The 23,745-nt window shown below is 39.4% G+C and overlaps 1 protein-coding gene and 2 pseudogenes across 1 annotated transcript; 2 read left to right on the plus strand and 1 right to left on the minus strand.

Annotated features, from left to right (window-relative positions):
• Positions 1-7,454: 7,454 nt before the first annotated feature.
• zgc:112183 (uncharacterized protein LOC550410 homolog) lies at positions 7,455-23,589 on the plus strand. The gene is made up of 9 exons (XM_020922647.2): positions 7,455-8,257; positions 10,165-10,275; positions 17,162-17,203; positions 19,518-19,584; positions 19,738-19,790; positions 20,089-20,154; positions 20,797-20,853; positions 20,919-20,995; positions 22,081-23,589. Exons 1-9 carry the CDS (start codon positions 8,144-8,146, stop codon positions 22,184-22,186), a joined length of 693 nt encoding a protein of 230 aa, XP_020778306.1. The 5' UTR covers positions 7,455-8,143; the 3' UTR covers positions 22,187-23,589.
• On the plus strand, positions 13,705-13,821 carry LOC129408804 (5S ribosomal RNA; annotated as a pseudogene).
• LOC129408775 (5S ribosomal RNA) lies at positions 18,016-18,133 on the minus strand (annotated as a pseudogene).
• Positions 23,590-23,745: the final 156 nt, after the last annotated feature.

Below are 23,745 nucleotides of genomic sequence, written 5' to 3' on the forward strand. Positions count from 1 at the left end.
GTAAAAACCTAACAAGGCAAAGTGGGATCTTGAATTTGACCAAGAAGTGGATGCATTGTCAGCACCACCTGAATATAAAACTGAAGGGTCAGTAAAGATGCACATTCTTGTTTCCTTGAAAATGTAATTTCCTTGCCTGGAATGTTCCACAGTATTTTTTGCAATAAAAATATTTTTATGCCGTTTTGTGGAACATCCCAGACATTAAAACACTCAAGGAACTGTATGTAAGATTTTAATTTCCTCACCTTATATGTGTGCCTCAAATATATCTGGAAAACATGGTCAAATCATGTTATTAGGTTTGTTTTTCAGACCAACAGTTTGTTTTCATAAACACAACAGATTCCAGGCACTCCAAAACAGTAGAAAAAATTAACACATCCCACGAGGAAAAATATAATTAAAAGGTCTTTATTTGAATGGCCAAAGCCAACATGTTTCGACCTTAACTGGTCTTCATCAGGGCTTAATTAAGCCCTTTGGAGTGCCTGGAATCTGTTGTGTTTGAGTTTTGATCCTTTTTTCCAAGAGCACCCTCTACTTGCTCCTACTGATTGGAACACCTGCAGCAAACAGCCACATTTTTGTTCTTTCTGCATAGTTTGTTTTCATACCTGACAGTTTCGACCGCTCACTAGCGCTCTTCCTCAGACTGGTCACGTGATGTTGTTTTGACATGTCTGGTCAGTCTGAATGGTTTTGGTGCTGTCTTTCTACCGGTGAAAGCAGGACGACAGCGACATCTACAGCCCGACTTCCTCAGGACAGTATCCCAGGTGTGTAAGAGTAAAAAAGCCCCCTCATCCTGGTTTATAGTCCCGTGGGCACGTCACAGCAGCATCACATTACCACTCTGAGGAAGACCGCTACTGAGCAGTCGAAACTGTCAGGTATGAAAACGCTTGGTCTAAAAAAAAGAACCTAATAACATAAATTCACTAGCAAGGTCCATGCCAACAACAACATAGTGCGAAGAAGAAGTTTATTGATGTATGAGAGGCGGAGGTTGCGAGTCTGGGTGGGGGCTCCGTCTCAATCAGCAACTGGCCCAGCCGGAACGGGACCCCCCTCGTCTTATGGCCGAAAGACAAACAAAATAGGGGGTGGGAAGGTGGGGTCGAGTTAGCCGAGACAAACTGAGATGATGGGAAAGGCTGTTACAAATAGGCTTCTGGGAAATTAGGGGTGTGATTGAAGTGAGTTGTGCTTCGTTGATGAGGAGGAGAGGGCGGTCAGGGCGTGTTCCTGCTCCTGAATCTCAATCAATCATATTAACTCCACATATCGGAAGACCAACTGAACCTCGTTGGACTATGGTCAAATCATATAGATTACAGTACAGCTTTTACTGATACAAACTGTAGTCCTGATTTATTCTTAGTTACAACTAACATTGGACATTACAATATTCCTTTGACTTATGTTATAATTTGGTGTTTTAGGTCTCCAGACAAATAACCAATCAAAAAACAGAATGAGTCGCACAAGTCTCTCATTTACCAATGTCAAAGCTGAAATCATGTTGGTTTAAGTACTCTTTAGTCTGAACCTCAACATCTGCCGCCAGTCATGAATCAGTGCTAATGCAGCCTCTGCATAGCCAGGGTGGTGCTACCTAGTGCCTCCACTCAATTTAATTTCTCTCCAGCAACTAGGTCAAGAATCGGAATACACTAGACGGACTGCAAGAACCCTGGAAGTTGTAGACCGTGTACCGGCCAATCAGAAAAGCCATGACATCAAACTCAAGCGCCTGTCTGGGTCCCTTTTGTAGTACAGCACAACCATAAACAAAGATGGGTGTAGACGAAGCCATACATTCTGTGTTGGCAACGATTCCCGAGATTAAGGATTTAAAGCCAGAACAAAGAGAATGTTTGGTGAATTTTATCAAGGGGAAAGATGTTATTGCCCTTCTTCCTACGGGATTTGGGAAAAGCTTAATATACCGTTACATATGTTACGACCAAAGTGCAGCAACTGGTTTAAAAAAAAAAAAGTACCTGCCTACCGTTGAGCGAACAAATCCTAATGTTGAGAGGTCAGACGGTTTCCACAAAATGAAACTGGCTCAGTGAGTGTATTCTGGAGGTTCTGAGCTTTCACATGAAGCATGATCTGTCCATATACTGAGAGTGAGAAACCTGGATGTGTCCTCTATCTGCAGGTTAAGACACCAGGTTCATTTGTATTATATTGTAGTATCTTTAAGGCATTTACCACAGCTTTTTCCCCCAACTACATTAAAAATACATTATGTTCACTGTTTAGTACTGTTCAGTGCCATCTGCAAACCAGCAATTATTTTGTTTGTAATAGATTTTTCTATTAACTATAATCTTCTTGTTGTGCTATCTACAAAAAAAAAAAAGAAATCACACATCCAAGAGCTCCACCACGACATCTGAAACAAAATGAAATGTCAAGGGGACATTCAACCATTAACTTTGCTGTGTATCCTGACATCTAGCGCTCCCTTATTATGCAGCATTACATTGTTGACTTCCCCTCAGCGATGATAGTGCTCGGCTGACACTGCCATGGCTGTAAGTGGGAAATGGTTTGGGTGGAATACAACAGTACAAATCTGCATGTCTCTCCCCTCGCTGCATTTATTACGACGCCTAACACTCCAATGGGATCACAGACAGTGCCATTGTGCTTAATGATGTCACGGTGATATGATGAAATGAATATGTGCTGCTAATGAATACAAGAAGAACAGAAAAAAAATCTCTGCTGCAGGATAGTAACACGACACAATATTTTAGGATGGTGACATTAGCGGCTAATATTAAAATGCATGAATATTATAAGACAAATTTGGTCGCAACAAGATATATGGCTCAAGATAAAAAGTAGCTGAGTTCAAACATCCAAACACTGCTTTTCTTCAACTGTAATGTTCTTTACTAGGGCATTAAATGTACGTATCTCCATGGAGACAAGAACAGGCCAAAATTACTCTTTCTGCTAAAGAAACACCTGTGGTTGAATAAATGTATGAGTTATAAGTTAAAAGTCATACTGTGTAAAATTCCAGGCAAGACAAACATCTCCAGGGAGACAAGGAGCTGACAGACTAACAGAAAAGTTACACAGTGCACCTTTAAGAAAAAAAAAGAATGTACAAAAATGGTACCTTTTTAGCCATTAAAGGTTCTTACAAAATTGACTCTTGTGAGCTTTAAGATATGTGTGTACAATCCCTCAGTCTTCCAGGTAGAATCTATCAAAAAGAGAAATTCAATTTATCAACTGGACAAAAGTTCATTTGTTTGAATACGTTTCATAGCTCATCCAAGTTGCTTCTTCAGTTCATTCAATTCATTCAATACTGGGATTTAGGTAGTGACCATTCAGATCAGAGAGTCCTTAAACCAACATGATTTCAGCACTGAAACTGGCGACATAAATGAGAGACTTCTGTGGCTCATTCTGCTTTCTAATTGTTAATTGTCTTGAGAATTAAAACAACAAATTATAACATAAGTCAAAGAAAAATTCTAATTTCTAGTGTTAGTTGTAACTAAAAGTAAATCAGCATGACAGTTTGTATCTGTAAAAGCTGTTATCTACATGATTTGACCATGTTTTCCGCATATCTGGGACATACAGATAAGGTAAGGAAATCAAAACCTTACATACAGTACCTTGAATGTTTTAATGTCTGGGATGTTCCACAAAATGCTTCTTCAGTTCATTCAATTGAGAACTGAAGAAGCAGCTTGGATGAGCTGCGAAACACATTCGACCAAATAAACTTTTGTCCAGCTGACAAATTAAATTTCTTCTTTTGCCTTTAAGACATGTTATAATGTTATTACCTCATCAAAAACAGACCTGGAGTTGTGTTTTGTTTCATTCACATGTTTGAGTAATTCTTTATTATTAGTCTGTCTACATCTCCAAAGCCAAAATGCTCTGTTCCACCTTGTGATGTGAGTAGAGGTAGTTTTCAAATGAACCTTTTACCTCTAGTACAGATTGGCGATTCCAGGTCTGAAATCATCCAAATGATTCTAGTTAAGGTGTATGGAGTTTAAGAACACAGTAGAGCACTTCCTGTATTGCCACAAGACATCACAAGGTAGAACAGAGTGTTTTCCATATTTGTAATGTATGTGTGTTAAAATGTGTGAATGAAATAGAACAATACTCCAGCCATGTTTTTGATGATGAAACAGCATTAGAACATAAAAATCCGAAAATGGCTTAACATACTAAAACAACATTTAAGAAATTCTAACCCAGTGAGCATATTAAGACATATTCATGCAGCTTCTTAAAGTCTGGTTAAAATGTACAAAAGAGATGCAAACACAATTCTTAACATGTTGTGGATTAGAAAGCGTGGATGTGATGGCACCCCGTGGGCTCATTTTGATATTCCCCATGAGGCTGTCTGCAGGTATGATCCAGCTACGGCTTCACCTCTGCTTCACATTAATCCCGTGTTTGCCTCTGCCTCTCCACTGTTTGTTGTCGCTGACTTAGAATACATTTGCACCTTTTAAATTTCCTTTCATCTGCCGCTGAACTGAAACAGCGTTCATAAAGCAATGCTTTTCACTTCAGTATTTTTGTCTCGTGCCTTGGTTTAAGCTCAGTGTGATGAGTTTTGAAGAGGGAAAAATGTGCAAAAGTGATATTTTTTAGATTTTTAAATTATTCTGTAAACATTCTATAATTTCACCTAAACTGCCTTCACCTTGAATCATCTGTCTGCTGTCATCATGATGATAATAGACATGCTCAATTTGTTTTAAAATGCTGCTATTGCAAAAGAAAATTGAAATTGGTCAGCTGGATAAACATTTTTACCAGAGATTTCTTTGACGTAATTACAGTTTCTTGAAAACCTCGATGTTTGGCAGATTGTATTACTAGGGCATCTGGCATTGTCAGTGAAACATGCATTATTACACAGATATATTGTGATGTGTGAGCTACCATGTCCAAGTAATTTCCCTTGTGAATCAATAAAGTTTGTCTTAGTCTATCTGACCTGTAATTTGCTTGTCTCCATGGAATTTGATAGCCTGATTCAGTCGGTTTCACTTCGTAGAAACCGTCTGACCTCTCACTTTTTTTTATTTAACCAATCACTGCTGTTTGGTCGTGACGTATGTAATGCACCAGAATGGTCAGTGGTGTCCAAGTAATTGCCGGCACAACGGCAAATAAAGCAGAGAATGAACATGTCTGTCAATGATCATTATCGTTTCTGCGAGGTGAACTTGCGAATTAAAGGTGCAATCAAAATTACAAAGTTTGTATTTGACAAAGGAAGTCCAAAAGAGGATAGCGTGTGCACTCTGCTATCGCAACTCAGCTCTTCACTGATTGGCCGGTGGGCGGTCTACAACTTCTAGGGTTATTGCAAACCATCTAGTGTATTCTGATTCCTGACCTAGTTGCTGGAGAGAAACAAAATTGAGTGGAGGCACTAGGTGCCAGCCTGGCTAGATGTTTGATGAATTCAACATCCCAGGCAAAGTAATAACATCTCCATAAAGACAAGAAAGTGGCGGGTCCTTCACCTTAAAACGTATGTAGCTCACTTTTTTAAAGTCAGGAATGTAAAAATAAATAGGTTTCATTTTTCATCTTTTTGCCTGTTTAAAATGTTAAAACAACATGAAGAAAGTTTAACTCTGTGCATTATTTGACATATTTCACATAAGAGGGAATGCTACAACACTACTGCTATTTCCTACTACAGGTGTGCAAAAATATTGAAATATCAATATATCATATCGTTTAATTTGATGATACAGTATTGATCGCCAAGAGTATTTTTAGGTATATTTTACATATTTATTTTGTATAAATTCTACAGTTGTGTTGACATTTTCACTGTTTTTAGGAGTAAAATGGGTGATTTTCATATTAACTCAGCACAAACTTGCTAGACTTAGTAAACGCTTAGTATCACAGCCATGACTTAGTCTTTGCTCTTCACTGAACCGTGTCAAATCGATTTGAAATATATCGTATCGAATCATACTGAATTGAAAGTGCACTGTATTGAAAAACATATCGTACTGTGGCCTATGTATTGAGGTATGCATCGCATCGGCAACTTCTTAATGATACCCAGACCTATTTCTTACCGACGGCATCTGGCATTTTTAGTTGACTGCTGAAAATAACACGTTTCATAAATTCATTGTTATGGGTATGTGCAAAATTATATCAAAATGCATGAAAAACACATTTTGAACACGTCAACACCTTTAAAGTTATATATAGGCTTTGCTTTTGCTGCCTGTCACACCACAAAATATGAATGAAGCTGTCTGTTTCTTTAACTGAGCACAAGGGGGAGACAAATCTCACATAAAAAAACACCCACACGCCACATTTTAATTGTGAGGTTGAATGAAACCATTTTGGACACGTGTGAATTAATGCGATTAGATAGGCCCCAAGGGAAAACAGGAGGACGCGTAATGTACCTAATGGTGCAGCGATGTAGTGCAGGGGAATCTCACGTATTTTTATAAACGAAGTAGGCACACATTTTAACTTAGACAGATATGATTTTTGAATATGTGACAATTAATGTTTATTCAAGGATTTTGGTTTGGAATCCTCTGTGATTACAAAATGTTATCTTTTCATTTGCCTCGTCCAGCCAAATCTGCCTACTCTAGAAATGAAAATTGAACAGAGCTTGGTAATTGGGCGCGTTCCACTATAAATTATAAACACAATGGCATAATTACAGCCTACTACATCTTAAAAGGTCCTATATTACATCTTAAAAGGTTCCATATTACATCTTAAAGGTCCTCTATTACATAAAATTAACTCTTGTGAGCTTTAAGCCATATTATAATTTTGTTACCTCATCGAAAACATACCTGGAGTTGTGTTTTGCTTCATTGCCACATGTTTGAGCAATCCTGCATAATTAGGCTGTCTACATCCCCGAAGCTCAAAATGCTCCACCTTGTGATGTCATATGTTAAAAATTAGCCTTTTAAATTGTCTTCTAAAGCTTTAGGACATTAAAAAAACAACAACTTACAAGCCTACAAATTTCTTAAATTACCATGGTCTGAACTGGTGGGAAATACAACAGGTGTATACTGTTTTAGAGTGACCAGACCAGTCCCAGTTTTGTGCCCTGTGTCCCCTGTTCCAGTGGATTTAATTCAACCAAAACCAGTGATTTGTCCCAGTTTTATACAAGAAATCTCCCAGGTATTCATATTTTTGACCAATTTGATATCTGCCAATAGTAAAGAGAGGCATATATTGACATTTGGCTACGTAAAATACAGAAAAAGCTGCTTAAAAATGACCAAAAACATAAAGAAAATGTGACTATACTGATTCACACACATCACGAGTGCATAAAAATGTCCTTAATTACGCACTCGTTTCATAGTTTCATTATTACCAACCAACCCAAACTAGAGATGTCTCAGTTTTTTACCTATACTGTTTACAAAACCTGCTCTCAACAGCGAGGTCACAGGTCAGAGTTGAGAGGTTCCGCCGCGTCTGACAAAGTGCCACCTGTAGCGGATGAGTCAGCGCGCGCATCTCCATCCAAAACGCGTCTTCGTGTTTGTTTGTGGACACCGTTCACTCGTTCACTCCACTCTCTCTGCCTCTCTCGCGGCGCCACGCACACGCACGCACGGACAGACCCTCACAGACGCGCGAGGAAGGAGGAGGAAGGATGCTCTGCTGCTAGAGGTGTGTGCCTGTCCACGCACACTTCATAATCATCTGCCCACGCGTGGATGGAGGCGAAAAAAAAAAAAATTCTCCGAAATGTTTCCGCCTCTGTCTGAGTGAATGATTGGCGGAGGAGTGACTGGATGAACACACCAAGCGCCACGTACGGGCTTTTTCCCCCGCTGTTGCTGCTGTTGCTTGTTTGTTTTCAACTTTGCACTGCCGCTTCTTGAGGTGCGAAGAGATATTTCCCCGTCGCCGTTTCGCCATCCACGGCTTTTCCCCCCGTTTCGCCCGACGCGCGAAGTATGCGAGAAGACCGACCGCTGTTTCTGCTGGTGGTGGTTGCAGCGTGTCCAGGCTGGGATTGACAAACGACTAAAGGAGATTTTCAGGAGGAAATATTGTTTTTGTTTTGCATTTCTTTTTAATATTTCATTTTGCGATGTCTACGCGGAAGGCATCGCTGACGGACAAGCAGCAAACCAAAAACGGCACGTCAAAATATGTCCTGGAGAGATGCGCGTCTATTAACGAGTATTACGATATTGCCTTCAAGGTGTGTATGCTCTTTTTAATTTTCCTTCACTGAACAGGTGCCAAGACAGTTTTGGATCGGATTTCTGACGTAGAAATTCCACACTAGTTGCATTATTGTGATCTTTACGCGCCTTCTTTAACCAGTAGTCTTGTTTACCGATGCTTTACAGTCTGCTTATCGACCTCCTTCATATGCTTTGCCCATTGCGCTTTTCTCTAACAGGCGCTTAATGTGTCCACTTGGCATTGCCTTGGCCCCTAGTGGCATCCAAATATTAGCTGAGGGCGAGGTACTTGTTGCTCCTTACTTCCTCTAATCAAACATTTATAAAGGACTGCGGGACACACCTGGACAGGGCAGACAGGTATTATTTAAGCTCAACATTAAATTACAAGTTGAACTGTAACATAATTTGCAGCGTATGACTCATTCACCTGCACTGAGATTGAAGGTAATTGAACCTACTGGTTTTCTACTGTGTTTAGTTCAGGGATGCTGGGAAATATCAATTGTGCTCAACTATTTTTAAATTATCTGACAATAGGAGGTTTATTAGGGTAAATTAGAAAACAATCAATCAGGATTTTTAATGTAATGAAGCCGGATAAATAGACTAACATTGGCGTGGTTGGGCGTAAGGAATATTGGGAATCATTTTATCAATCGTAAAATCAGAATTGTGACATTTTGACAATTCAGAAAAACCAAAACAAAAGCCTAATTCAATCAAACTACTTAAATTATATCACACCTAAAAAGATCTAGTCCAAAGTTTGGATCTTGGGAATGATGTTGTCAATCGTAAATCCGAATTATGACATTTTGACAGTTCAGTAACCCAAAACAGAAGCCTAATTCAATAAAAATAGCTAAATTATATCACACCTAAAAAGATCTAGTGCAAAGTGTGGATCTTGAGAATGATGTTGTCAATCGTAAATCCGAATTATGACATTTTGACAGTTCAAAATAACCAAAACAAAAGCCTAATTCAATAAATCTAGTTAAATTACATCACACCTAAAAAGATCTAGTACAACCTGTGGATCTTGGGAATGATTTTGTCAATCCTAAATCAGAATTATGACATTTTGAGAGTTCAGAAAAAACAAAACAAAAGCCTAATTCAACAAATCTAGCTCAATTATATCACATCTAAAAAGATCTAGTACAAAGTGTGGATCTTGGGAACTATTTTGTCAATTGTAAAATCCGAATTGTGACATTTTGATAGTTCAGTAAACCAAAACAAAAACCTAATTCAATAAATCTAGCTAAATTATATCACACCTAAAAAGATCTACAACAAAGTGTACATCTTGTGAATGATTTTGTCACTCATAAATCCAAATTGACATTTTGACAGTTCAGTAAACCAAAACAAAAAACTAATTCAATAAAACTAACAAAATTATATCACACCTAAAAAGATCTAGTGCAAAGTGTGGATCTTGGGAACTATTTTGTCAATTGTAAAATCCGAATTATGACACTTTGACAGTTCAAATAAAACAAATCAAAAGCCTAATTCAACAAAACTAGCTAAATTATATCACACCTAAAAAGATCTAGTTCAAAGTGTGGATGGTGGGAATTATTTTGTCAGTTGTAAAATCAGAGTTGTGACATTTTGACAGTTCAGAAAAAACAAAACAAAAGCCAAATTCAATAAAACTAACAAAATGATATCACACCTGAAAAGATCCAGTTCAAAGTGTGGATCTTGGGAATAATTTTTTCAATCCTAAAATTGTGAATTTCTGAAAAGCTTGACACTAAGAGCGTTATCTCAAGTGCTCTCCCAGGACTAGTCAGTGTCATGTGTTGTTATTTAGTGAAGTGAAAGCGTGGACAAAAAAACATCATATGACCAGATTTCACACCAAAATTGTGTCATATCAAATGACATCTTGGGTGTTGTTTAGGTGATGCTGCTGGGAGACTCGGCGGTGGGGAAGACGTGTGTGCTAGTGCGCTTCAAAGATGGAGCCTTCCTGGGAGGCAACTTCATAGCCACCGTTGGAATAGACTTTAGGGTGAGTGGACTAAATGTGTCAAAGTGAAAATGTGCTCGGAATATTTAAATGGTAAAGTGTATTGATGGAGTTTCTTCTTTTGTGTGTTTGCATGTTCTATATTACGCAAAATTTACTGTCTGTTGTGAGCTTTAAGCCATGTTAGAATGCTGTTACCTCCTCAAAAACATAGGTGGAGTTGTGTTTTGTTGACACATGTTTGAGTAATCCTCCATTATTCGGCTCCTGTCGACATCTTTAAAGCTCTAAATGCTCTGATCCACCTTATGGTGTCATGAAGCAGTACTTTTCAAGTTAACAGCAGTGGAGATTGGCAATTCCAGGTCTGAAATGATCAAATTATTCTAGTGAAATTGTATTATTAACTATAGATATCACAAGGCAGAAGAGTTTTCCATTTGAGAGAAGAACTCAGCCTAAATATGCAGGGTTTGTGTTCAACATGCGTGAATGAAACAAAACAAAACTCCAGCTATGTTTTTGGAAACAATATTATAAAATAGACCAGGAAATAGCGAGAAAATATGAGCCTTTTAACAGTAGGGAGTGGAGTCCTGCAGCCAAAAATGAACCCAGGTGGTTGGTTCTAGTTTTTGCCAGCAGTGGACAAGCCAAAACAACTTTATTTTAATGGGAATAAAACCATGTTTATGCAGATGTTCTCGTCTATTAGCGTGCTACATTTGAAATATGATGCGATTTTACCACCAGATAGAGACGTTTACTGTATTTAAGCAGCAAACTGGACCCGGAAAAAATTAGGACTGTGTAAATGTTTGCCAATGCTCTGGAACTTGTAATACTGTATAAGTCAGCCATGAGTCCAGGAAGCATTGTGTTAGGAAATGCTCTGTTGTTAGGACAAGTCAAGAGAGCTTATTGAGGGAATGCATAGACTGTATGAAGAAGTGGACTAAGCAAGTGTGATGTCAACCATAGAGTTTGGCTCTAGTCAAATGAAGCTCATGGGGCTGGCGGATATAGGGGCGAATTTGGGATAGGTATTTATTTACAGGCAAAACAGAGAAATAAAAACACTATTATCATGTAGAGCGGGTTAATCCAAACATTTTAAGACCAAAGTGATGAGCCTGGCAGCAGCAGTTACCAAGAGAGGCACGAAATTTTCTATGCAAAGTCAACTGGAGCCAAATTTGATGGAACGTGTCAGCCAGCGGGTTAGCTATGTCCATTTATATACCTTCAAGCTGGTTAAATGAGGCTTAAAACGTTAGCTGCAAGCGTGAATGTTGTTTTATAATTTAGATGAAAGCCTTTGTGGTGAAGAGAGTTTGAGCATTGAAATGATGTGCACAAATTTGGTGTCTGTGGTTTTGAAAAAGGCGGTGAGAGGTGGTTTGCCGTTGTCTGACAGAACAGATTGATTTTGCAGAATTAGTCAAACGTGTGAAAAAAAACGGACGCAACTCCATGTTTTTGTTGAACGCATCTTGCTGTAACATGGCCAACAGCTCAAATTATCTATAACACGAGACTAAGGCTACAGGATGAATCGCAATCGAATTTAAATAGACGCAATTAGCAATCAGCATATCATAACCATAATTTTCTCCAATACAACTGAATATCCAAAGTCTTAATCTGCATGAAAAGGCTAGATTAAACTTGTACCACCATGTTCTATATTGGGATTCTTGTTTTAGTTTTCAGGTCACATTTCAGACTTTTCCAGAAAGTCTGAAACTTGTCCAGAGTTCTTCTTGACAGGTTTAAAATGTGACCTTTGAACAGAAACCTATAATTAAATCATAAATCAAAAATCATAACATCGTAGACATTTTTCTAAAATCGTTCAGCCCTACACGGACCTAACTGGTGTAGTGTAATGATATTACAAAGAAACAAGCCAGTCAGTGACATGGACCCAATTAACACCTTACTTCTTGCACTTCATCATGGCGCTAAGATCGCACCAAATGTACAAACATTCAGCCGAGTTCACAGACCGCTTGTGCTGCTGGATGGTGACTTGGTAAGTGTCCGGGCAGATGGAAAGATAACGCGCAGTCCTATGACAGGCGGGCAGACGGGCGCTACCTACATACCACGCCGTAACTGACAGGGAGCAGTGAGCAGATGTCTTTTTACGAGTTCCCAATGGATCCCATGCGAAAAGAGATGATTAGGATGGGAGTGAAGGCTTCCAATGCAAACGACCACTGTTTTCCCCGCCAATTAAGGCCAGACCCTGTGCACTCACACTAATGGCGGAGCAAGGAGAAGGAGGAGGAGGAGGAAATTGTGTTGCATTAGCAGGCTCGGGCTTTGTCGTCTTGAAAACATGGCTACATAATGGATGTCTGGCTGGATGAATGATTTAGAATACTCCAGAGCGCAACAGGTGTGGAAGAATTGGATGCTGGTATGTGGCAATGATCTGCCAGACACAGTGTGAAAAAAGCAAGCAATGTGTGATAGTTTGTGACCTCCTTCAAACCCGGCAAGGTCTGTGTTTGTTGACAACAGCTTTTATATCAATGGTTCTGATTTTGAATGTCTAAAAAAAAAACAAAAAAAAAACTACTGTGTTATTAAAGGTTCACTATGTACCATTTTTGGTGGTGGGGGTTTTGCTGCCTGCTTGTCTCCCTGGAGATGTTATTACTTTTCCTGCAAGTTTCCACAGTATGTCATTAAATGTATTTATTTCCATGGAGACAAACAGGTGAAGCCAAGTTACAGATCATATTTGTCCAGACATAATTGCGCTCAATGTAAGAATGCATGTTTAATACCATACTGTGGGTCATTCTAGGTAAAGCAATAAAGTGTCTCTATCCCCCAGCCACAAATAGTACTTGGTGCATATTTAAAACCCATGTGCGATGTGATTTGACTTGATTTGATTAGTGATTACCATATCACAATTTTGAATCCCCTACTAAATTAAATGGAGCAAATGTGTTGTTGGAACACAATGCCAAAAGTTAATTTGATTAGATAATGAGATGGTAATTTGCAAACTCTTTATACTAAATTAAATCAGGTCTGAGCTAGAAATTAATTGTAACTAAGTCCTCACTAATTTTGTCTTGATTGAAGTTCTTTTTTATTTTTACTTGTAAATCACTCTTTGTGGTTGTGATGAAGACTATATTTGCAGTTTTCTTCCAATAGGCTCTATTCACGCTTACATCACAAACCAGGAAGACATTTGGAAACATGTGATGACAACTTCTGGTGTGATTAAACCAATTGAAGTAAATGTGATCAGCATTAAAATTTAGACTGCATATGTATGTGCTCTTTGGAATAATCTTGGATTTGGCGCCCTCATCTCTTCTAATCGCATGTATCCAGTGCGCTCAGAGTTGTGCATCAGTGGAGAAATGATGAAAACTGAGGTATAGTTGTAATTGTTGATTAGCTGAACATAACGGAATGCTACAATGACTTGGAGATGAAGAAAACTGGGCCATACCAGCTTGTCAAAGCCTGATCCCGTCAGATCTCAGAAGCTTAGCAAGGCCGGGCCTGGTTAGTACTTGGATGGGAGACCGCTGGGAAAATCAGGTGCCACAGGGGGGCGCCAGTCGCAAAAAAAACAGTTGTTGTGTCCTTAAGGCAAGGCACTTCACCCACATTGTGTAGTTTGAAAGTGATGTGTGCCTGAGTGATGGTGGTGGTCTGTCCCAGGGCAGCTGTGGCTATAATAGTAGCCTACCACCACCGGGTATGGAGTGAATGAATAATGCTCTTTGACTGCATTATGAATGAATAATGCTCAAAAAAGTGCTATATAAAACTGATGCATTATTTTCTCATGCAATGTCGGTAGTCGATAAATCTGAGTCAGTTCTCCCGACATCCGTTGTAAATGCGTTCCATTACAACAGTTGGGGAAAAATATGGATAATGTCCAATTGACTCGGTCTGCACCGAACTAGCCCGAGTTTGTGTTTTGGAAACCCCATTTGATTGGCTGTTCCATTGCACTTTCTCGAGATAGAGGTCATTTTTTCTGAGCACAACAGAATGCACCATTACTACCTCGAACAGAGCCCGCCGGAAGTTATCATCGCATGTTTCCAAGCATATTCCTGGTTTGTGATGTGTGAAGCGTGAATAGAGCCTATAATTACAACACAATTTGCACCTCATACTAGTTAATTCCAATCATTAGACCCTTATGACCATTTGTATTATTTAAATGTATTTTTCACACGTCCAGTGGCCTCGACGTGGCAAGCTTGTCCTCTCTGCGTGGTTGGACAGGGCAGGCTAGCAGGCTGTGTGTTGTGGCAGCTTGTAACATGGCCAGTCTATTTTTGGGCATGCTTCCTTGTAGTTACTCAGCATGCAAGCTCCTCTCACGTCATAATTGGGGAGAGGGAAAAAAACAGAAAGCCATGGCAACTAATGCAGGGGTTGAGCCATGTCCGTTCAGACGCTGGGAATTCTGCAGGTGGCCATGCTATGCACACATCACATTTTGCACGCGTCGCTAATGCAAAAGTGGTTGTGTTTCCTTGTTGTTGGTGTTGAGAAAGAATGCAGTCCAGGAAGTTCGCTTATTAGTCATACTTCCTTTTATTGCACTCTATAGCTAACACTACATTTTGATTATAGGGTGCTTTTTCAAATTCACACTAAATGCTACCTTTGAGACCTTAATGCCAAAGCAACAAGTTAGCTCATATATTATTACAGCTGTCTACAAATTGTGATGTATGCTTAGAACTTCTTTGATATCTGCATTTTGAAGGCATAAAACAACCTAATAGTTGTTTGTGCAGTGTGCAGTGTATATGCATCTGGTAGCAGGGGTGTAGTGGGAGTGGTACACAGGGGTACAGCGTCCACCCACTTCTCCCGACATGAAATTATAAAAAAATAACAAATATAAAATAGATACAACTTAAATGTCAAACCGGAGCTATTTGCAATAGTGAAAACAACCTGCATAGGCTCATGATATCTGCAGTGCTGTCCTATAGTGACCTGAGACATGAGGGACCAGGACTGATCCCAGGACTGAACCAGGAGGATTAAAGCAGGTCTAAACCAGCTCTAAAGTTGAACTAAACCAGAACTGAGCCAGGACTGAGTGCCCGGAGGTGCGCCCGCGTAGACCATTGGGTGACCGCAGGCAAAAGGACCAGTGCTGATTGTGCCTTGCGGACACCCTCCTTTGCAGGCTCGGGGTTCTCTCACTCTCAAGTCCAAGGTTAGTCAAAGATTAGTCCTGGTTTAGTCCTGGTGCAGACCTGGTTTAGTTCTGTTTTAGTCTTGGTTTAGAGCTAGTTTAGTCCTGGTTGAGCTAGTTTAGTCTTGGTTTAGAGCTAGTTTAGTCCTGGTTTAGTCCTAGTTTAGTCCTGGTTTAGAGCTAGTTTAGTCCTGGTTTAGTTCTGTTTTAGTCCTGGTTTAAAGCTAGTTTAGTCTTGGTTTAGTTCTGTTTTAGTCCTGGGTTAAAGCTAGTTTATTCTGGTTTAGAGCTAGTTTAGTCCTGGTCTAGAGCTAGTTTAGTCCTGGTTTAGAGCTAGTTTAGTCCTGGTCTAGAGCTAGTTTTTTCCTGGTTTAGAGCTAGTTTAGTCCTGGTCTAGAGCTAGTTTAGTCCTGGTTTAGTTCTAGTTTAGTCCTGTTTTAGAGCTAGTTTAGTCCTAGTTTAGAGCTAGTTTAGTCCTGGTTTAATCCTAGTTTAGGCTTGGTTTAGAGCTAGTTTAGTCCTAGTTTAGAGCTAGTTTAGTCCTAGTTGAGTCCTGGGCACATATGTTGTAGCCTATGATTTACGTTCTGTTGGTGATTATAAACGGCGTTAAAACATCGATGACGTCACGAATCGTGTACAGTACCCCCACTTAAAAAATCCTCACTATGCCTGCGGTAGTATTAAAAAAAAAAAATCAGTCATTCCGCTGACCTACCAGTGACCTTATTCAAATGTGTGCAAATGATTCCAGTATTATGTTGTCAGTTCCTCCTTTTGTCAATTCTCCTGGATGCGTTTAAAATGTGAACTTTGAACAGAATTATTAGAGTTATTAAAACATAAATTCTATGATTCCATAAATTCAATACAAAAATCAATAAAATCTAATCACAAAAACACAATTCAATATTTTTTCTCAGATAGTTCAGCCTTGATCACATAATAACGTGTTAAATACACTCTAGGGCTTGATGATTTGGGAAAAATATCACATTTTTTGACAAGCATTGCGATTGGATTTGGATTTGATTTATGTTTTAATAATAGGATTCTGTTCTGATTCAAGTTTTAAACGTGCCCAGAATAATTGACAAAAAGACTGAAATATGAAGCTCCAAACTAATACAAAAACTTATCCTCTTCATTTCGAACATGTTTGTACCAATGTAAATACAGGGTTTGCAGTTTTTATGCAGAAAAAGACAGAATATATTGTTGTTTGTGGAAAAACTTCAAGAAATTGCAGCCTTGATTTGCTAATTGTGATTTTGATTGAACTGCGATTATTCTCGTAGCCCTATTACGCTCCACACAAGGATCAACACTTAACAGCCTTTCTCTTGATTCACAACACAACATTGGGACTATTCTAGGCCACTGTCTGCTGCAGATACAGTAGGGCACCCCCACAGGGCTGCAGGAAACAAACCAGGGGGGAGACTGTTGTTGGAGTGCTAGCTGCTTATCCTCACAGTTGTGTAATTAAGTCTAATCCCAGGACCTTGTTTGTGGTGTGGGTGTCGCGAAATGGGCTTTCTCTGGCAGCATTCAGAGCCACTTTCAGAGCCAGTCGTCTTGTGTTTTCCTTGTGCTTTCCTGGTGCTTCATGCTGGGTGAATGTGCGTTTGCAGTCTGCCGTCACTCCCCCCATCCGCGCGCTGTCTGTGGCATATGGGGAACTGTCAATGATTTAGTGCTACTGTTTTGTTTTCACAGAATAAAGTGGTGGATGTGGACAATCTCAAAGTCAAACTGCAGGTAAGAGAAATACACTGGAGTTTACTTTAAAATCTGTATGAGTGGGTACTAGCATCGAAACTACTCTTTTGAACAATTTAAAATAAAGGAAAAAAGTCACATTCACAGGACAGAAATTAATCTTTCCTGAATAAATTTAGAATGATCTTAAGCTGTATCAGAACTAGCGTAACACCACCATTTACCTGAACTGAGGAATTATACAGATGTGAAGCCACAAGGTTTAAAAGAACGTACTACAATTTATGTTGAAAATCACATTCTACTGTCTAAATAAAGAGTGTTTTTGTATTGAGTTCATTCATTAGTATCAAAATTAAGCTTGAAAAGTTAGAACTGTGTCAACACTAGCTCTATGCAACCTGTATGGTGGAGGACCTGCCACCTACTTGTCTCTATGAAGATATTACCTGGTTTGCCTGGTATGTCCCGTAGTATGGCATTAAATGATTCAATCTTGCATTTAAAATGCATCATTTAGAAGTGCCTTTCATTTTTTCCCCTCTTTTTAATTTAATTTGCTACATGCAATACAATAATACAATACAGTAATACAAAATACAAAAATAATACATCAGTTTTACATAGCACTTTTTTTGGACACTCAAAGATGCTTTACAGAGCATTATTCATTCACTCCATACCCGGTGGTGGTAAACTACTACTATAGCCAACAGCTGCCCTGGGACAGACTGCCAGAAGCGAGGCTGCCAATCTGCGCCATCGGCCCCTCCGACCACCACCTTCATACTAGGCAATGTGGGTGAAGTGCCTTGCCTAAGGACACAATGACAGTTTTTGCAATCGGCGCCCCCCTGTGACACTTGATTTTCCCAGCAGTCTCCCATCCAAGTACTAACCAGGCCCAGCCTTGCTTAGCTTCTGAGATCTGACAGGACCAGGCTTTTACAAGATGGTATGGCCACAAACACAATAAGTACAATAAGTACAATATGGTACAATACAATACAAATGCACACAATGCATACAAGTGCTTTGTGTTGCATTTTTTTTTGTATGAAAAGCGCTCTATAAATAAAGTTTGATTGATTGATACAGTGCCTTTCTAACACCCAGTTCACTTTTCATTTCATAGACACAATAAACATTACATGCTTTTACCTTCTTCAACTTGGCCTGGTGGCTTGTCTTTATGTAGAGTGACAAGTTTAATGCCATATTGTGTAACATTCAGGCAAAGCAATACATTCTCCATGGAGAAAGATAGATGGTGAATTTTCAGCCAGAGAAGTTACATAGTTTACTCAGCATTACAATAGGCTACAATCTGTACTAATAAGCACATTCGGTGGTCTTAAATGCACTGTAAGCATTATGATTCAAAACAAAAAGGCTAAATGATTGTGTAACCCGCTCAGACACAATGGGAATCTGTTCCTTTTTATATTTTTTAAAAGTTTGATATTGATTCCAATCAAGGGGAGTTATGTTTTTTGCCAGAAATAATTTGTGTTGTTTTTGCCAAGATAACTTTTTTGGCGTTATGATCCGGATTGTCTGTCACCGCTGGTGGTTTAAAAAATTGCCAAGAGCAGAAAAACATCACCTTGCTGATAACACGTTGCTTCTAAAACTCTAAATCCTTTGTCATAGTAATGGGACAAATTTTATATGAAATAACATAGATGTTTTTAAAGGTGCACTTTGTAACTTTTATGATGTGTAGTACACAGCCCGCTCTTCCGCATGTGCATTTAACTGCTTTGCATTGATGTTCCACAATATGGCATTATATAATATACTTTAGCATTTATTCTAATATAGATTAAGTTTCCGTTTAATTGGAAAATAACAACATACTTTCTTAGTGTCAGATAGGTCACCTCTCCACAGATCTTACCTGTAACTTGGCCTAGTAGTGTCACTTGCTCATCTTCATGGCGATAAGTTTAATGCCATACTATGTAATATTTAAGAAAAAAAACAACAACAATTAAATCTCCATAGAAACAAGCAGATGGCCAAAAAGAGACATACTGTATTTGTTTCCTTTATTTATTCTGGAGTTAACGTTTTACTTTGGATTTTGAAGGCTATAAAGGGCCTGTGTGTCAGCTTGACGTTAACCTAATGTAAACATGTCTATCATCACAACCTGTTCATACGGCACAGTGGGAGGTGCTATAATTAGACCGTACTGCCGTTCCTCGTAAACCCATGGCTTCTTTTACACGGGCTTATGTGCCATCCCCTAATAGCATCACACTGTATAATTTATATTGGCGTTTCTCTTCTTTTGGATGCTAGCTGCTAGGATTTGTAACACATATTGCATATAATTATTTTGTCTTAGATCTGGGATACAGCTGGCCAGGAAAGGTTCCGCAGTGTAACACACGCCTACTACAGAGATGCCCAAGGTAACCCTAGCTTTTCTTATGCCTCACTTCCTGTTTGGGGAGGGAGTTGTGTGAAGTTTGGTACCCACATTGGATTGTGGATGTGGGTATTGGTTACATAAACTACAACACATGCAACCGTAACTAATCATAGTTCTGCTCTTTTGTTGACAGCCTTACTCCTGCTTTATGATATCACCAACAAGCCATCATTTGACAACATCAGGGTAAATGCTCCTCTGCCTTCTATAGCCACTGCTATCTAAACATTTATCAAGAGAATTAGATGAACACGCTTTGTTGCACTGAAACTTGCATCAGTATTGTTGGTTCAAATGAGCTCTCCAGTGATGTCTCCTTCATTTTTTCTGTTGTTTGTCAACCATTTCTCAATCTGAACACTGAAAATCTATAAACTAGTTCCAAAGCAACATGACTTGATTGTGTTGTGATTGATGGAAGAAGAGTGAAATTGCCCAGTGTTTAGACTCACTCCTCTTTCTGTTTCTTTTCTACTTTTTAAAGGCTTGGCTGACTGAGATACATGACTATGCCCAGAAGGATGTGGTCATCATGTTGCTCGGCAACAAGGTGAGCAAAGCTTCCCCTTTCTTTCTTCTTCTACTGTATGTGCATTACTTAAGAATATCATAAGGATAAGAGGTCTCTTAACCATGCTCTTATCACACTTGGGCAGACATGAAAATGCACGAGAAACCAGGAAGTGCTCCACTGAGCTGCACACGGAGCTTCAGGATTTAGTCGCCTGTTTATAGTCACATTTGTGTGTCTCCATTGGTTTTGTGTGCACAGTGCTTTGTAAAACAATCCCGGCAGTAAAAATAATTACAGTCTATTTATACACTGCATTCCAAATTAGGTTATGCACCACTGCCTTTATGTGTCTCGATAACAAAATTAACCAATCAGCCAATGACAGGAAGCCCACAAACATGGCTCCATTAGCTTGTCATCATGCCTCTGCTGCCTGATAAGCTTCCAGCTGTCTGAGTGGGTAGGTCACAGTGCGCCCTCTGGTGGTGGGCATGGGTACATTCTTTGCTGGGGCCACACAGCTGTTGAGCTGTTGGGTGAGAGTGAGAGGACCACAGGCATGTTTAGCAGCATCAGCATCAGTCTGACACAGTCAGGCATGACAGTAGCTAATGGCACAGAGATGACTTGTGGCCAGCTGCAGTGACCTATATGTTCTGTACATGTGCTGTGTTCCAGTCGGACCTCGCCGCAGAAAGAGTGGTAAAGACAGAAGAGGGAGAGAAGCTGGCAAAGGTACATGGCTCATCTTTGTGATAAAACGCCTACATGTGCATTTCTCTAATTATTTTCACTTTCAGGAATATGGAGTACCATTTATGGAGACCAGTGCCAAGACTGGAGTTAATGTGGAGCTAGCTTTCCACGCCATAGCGAGGTTTGTTTTGTATTTCTGTTTAAAAAAAAAAAAAAAAAGTAATTTTGAAGTCAGGAGAAACACTTGCACACGTGTGTGCTTGTTGTCTATTATGTGTTACAAATGACTCCTAAAACAGAATGAGGTTTACACAGAGGATGGCAAACAACAAAGGATGGCAAACAAATCTATAATTACATATTTGTATTCAGTGAAAATGCTTTGTCAAAGCATTCCATCGTACAGTCAAAGAGACCATTTTAAGTGACTCCTGCAACGAGGAAAATTTATTTCTATTGAATTTCCCTAGAATTTCTTTGCTTTTGTTGGCAGTCTGGCCACATAACAATAGGTTCTTTTTAAAGACCTGTATTTGTCTCCTTTAATGTGTCATTATTGAAGACATTCAGCTGCAGTTCCTGTGTTTGGCATTGATGTGTGAAGCACTGTTGGATCTTGAATTGACTTTTAGTCAATTCTTTGTTGCTTTTTGGAAGACAATCAATAAAAATGTCAAGAGAATAAAAAGTATAGACAAATATGACAATATGACAATGTGGATAGAAGGGAGAAAAGATCCAAAACACACACAATAGCTCAAGATCAGGAGATGGGACTGAGCGCTGTACTCCTGACAGGTAGCCCCGACTGCACTGAGGGATGAGTCAAATGAACAGGACAAATTTCCTAATGGAACAATAAAAGTGTGCCTTAGCCAGGTTTAATTAGTTTAATATGTGCATATAATTTTTATTAAAGCCATATGTCTAATTGATAAAAGAGTTGTTACACTATTTCATTCTAGGCTCTGTATAAAAACTACAATTATCTTATTATGCAGTTATATTCCACAGTAAATTGTGCTATTCTAATAAAGTAAAAGTAAGTAAAATAGCTGTTGTATGATTATTGTTATATGATGTCCTCCTTAGATTGCAGTGTATCTAGCCGCAGGTCCCTTTTTCTGGACTTTCTGTATGTTTCCTCAGCACACTCTTTTTATATCTCTTCCTCTCATTGAGTTGCTGGCCCTGTCTGCGCTCTCCAGCCCACACATCCTCCACCTCCTCCTCCCTGGTTCTAACTTCCTGTTTTTTTTCTGTCAGGGAGCTGAAGCACCGAACCACGCAGGAGCCCAACGATCCCAAGTTCCACATTCACGACTACATCGAGTCCCAAAAGCAGAAGGCCGGCTGCTGTGTGCTGATTTAACCCGTGCCCCAACACAAAAACCACATGGACACACAGATGTATACATTAGCAGAGGAAGGGAGTGCAACAAGTCAATCCCAGCCCTGGATCGCACAGCGCACCTTCTCCTCAGAGGAAGTCCGGGCTGGGCTGTCAAACCCTAATCAGAAATGTGAATTTAAATTGACGTTATGTTGTAAGCTGGGCTTGGCATTAACTTTTTGCTTACTGTGTTTTTTAGATTTCCCATATGCTTTAGTAACATATTTTGGATGCCTTAGGATTAGTATTTCACATGTGTTCCTTGAAATAATCTATATGTATGAAGAGTAAAAATCTATTCAGGCCTGCTACCTGACATAAAATGGCATGTACATTTTATGTGCCCTCTGCAGGCAACAGTGGGACAAGAAGTGGTAGCAGTTTAAATAAGACTAAAAGCCATAGCTCCTAGCAGCTCTCAAATAGTTTTATAGTAAGAGATGAGTTGAAATAAAGGATATTCTTGAGAGATCATCAGAACAAGTCTGGTGATGATGAATGAGCACTTTAGCTTTCAATACGCAGATGGCCTCAGCATGCAGAGTTACTCAAGTGTGCATAAACAAACCAAAACTCAAAAAAAGTATATATACTATCACAATTAATTTGGCATCGAACATAATGGCATTTAAGGACTTTTTGGGCTTGTTGAACTGAATGCGTTTCAAGCTCAAATGTAAATGTGGCTGCTCGGCTCATGTTAATGTCAAGCCCTGGTTGTGAGAACACTTTGTGGTCCTTTGTGGTGACAGATGTGATATGCTGCATCTCAATTCTTAACAGTTTTTGATTCCTCCACTAACGACTTCACCCACCGAAGAGAGACGGCTGACTTGAGGCAGCACCAGCTCTCATTTTGGTAGTGTAATGTACGAATTGAGATGCAGCCTAAAGCTACAAAACAAAACGCTGAACCCCTTTGCAGCCGAACAATCAATATGGCTGCCTCAGTGGGTGGGGCCTTTTGCTCTGCAGTGTGTTTTCCATCCCACGTTTACCAGGCTGTGAATTCAGTCCCTTTGGCCTTACAGTCCTCATCTCGTTCATTCTTCAGTCAGATTGTAGCTTGGAAATGGTCTCATTAGTTCATGTGTGTACTGTGGTTAGGTAGAATAAAGCCGATGTTTGGAGGGCACTCGTCCTGTGTGTGTCTCTATGTATTTAATTCAGGAAACGTACATATTTGTAATGTCATACATGTAGCTTCAATCTGGGTGTTTGGGTGCATTAAAGGTTCTAAAAGGCCAGTGTCATTGACAAGTGTGTGTCTTGTTAAATAATTGGTGGGAGAATATAAGGTCAATACGAATTTAGTTTAAAGGGTCTGTATTGCGCTATTTTTTGATCTGTTATAATATTTCCGCATTAAAAACATTTCTGGAGTTGTGTTTTGTTTCATTCACTCGTGTTTAACACCCAAACCCTGCATGTTTAAGTTGAGTTCTCTCAAACAGAAAACACTGTTCCACTTTGTGATGTCACATGATAATACAGGCAGCCCTCCACTATGTTTTTAAACTCTAAACACCTTTATCAGA

The sequence above is a fragment of the Boleophthalmus pectinirostris genome, unplaced genomic scaffold, assembly GCF_026225935.1.
Source record: "Boleophthalmus pectinirostris isolate CB_2022bp ecotype Guang Dong unplaced genomic scaffold, ASM2622593v1 HiC_scaffold_17, whole genome shotgun sequence".
NCBI lineage: Eukaryota > Metazoa > Chordata > Actinopteri > Gobiiformes > Gobiidae > Boleophthalmus > Boleophthalmus pectinirostris.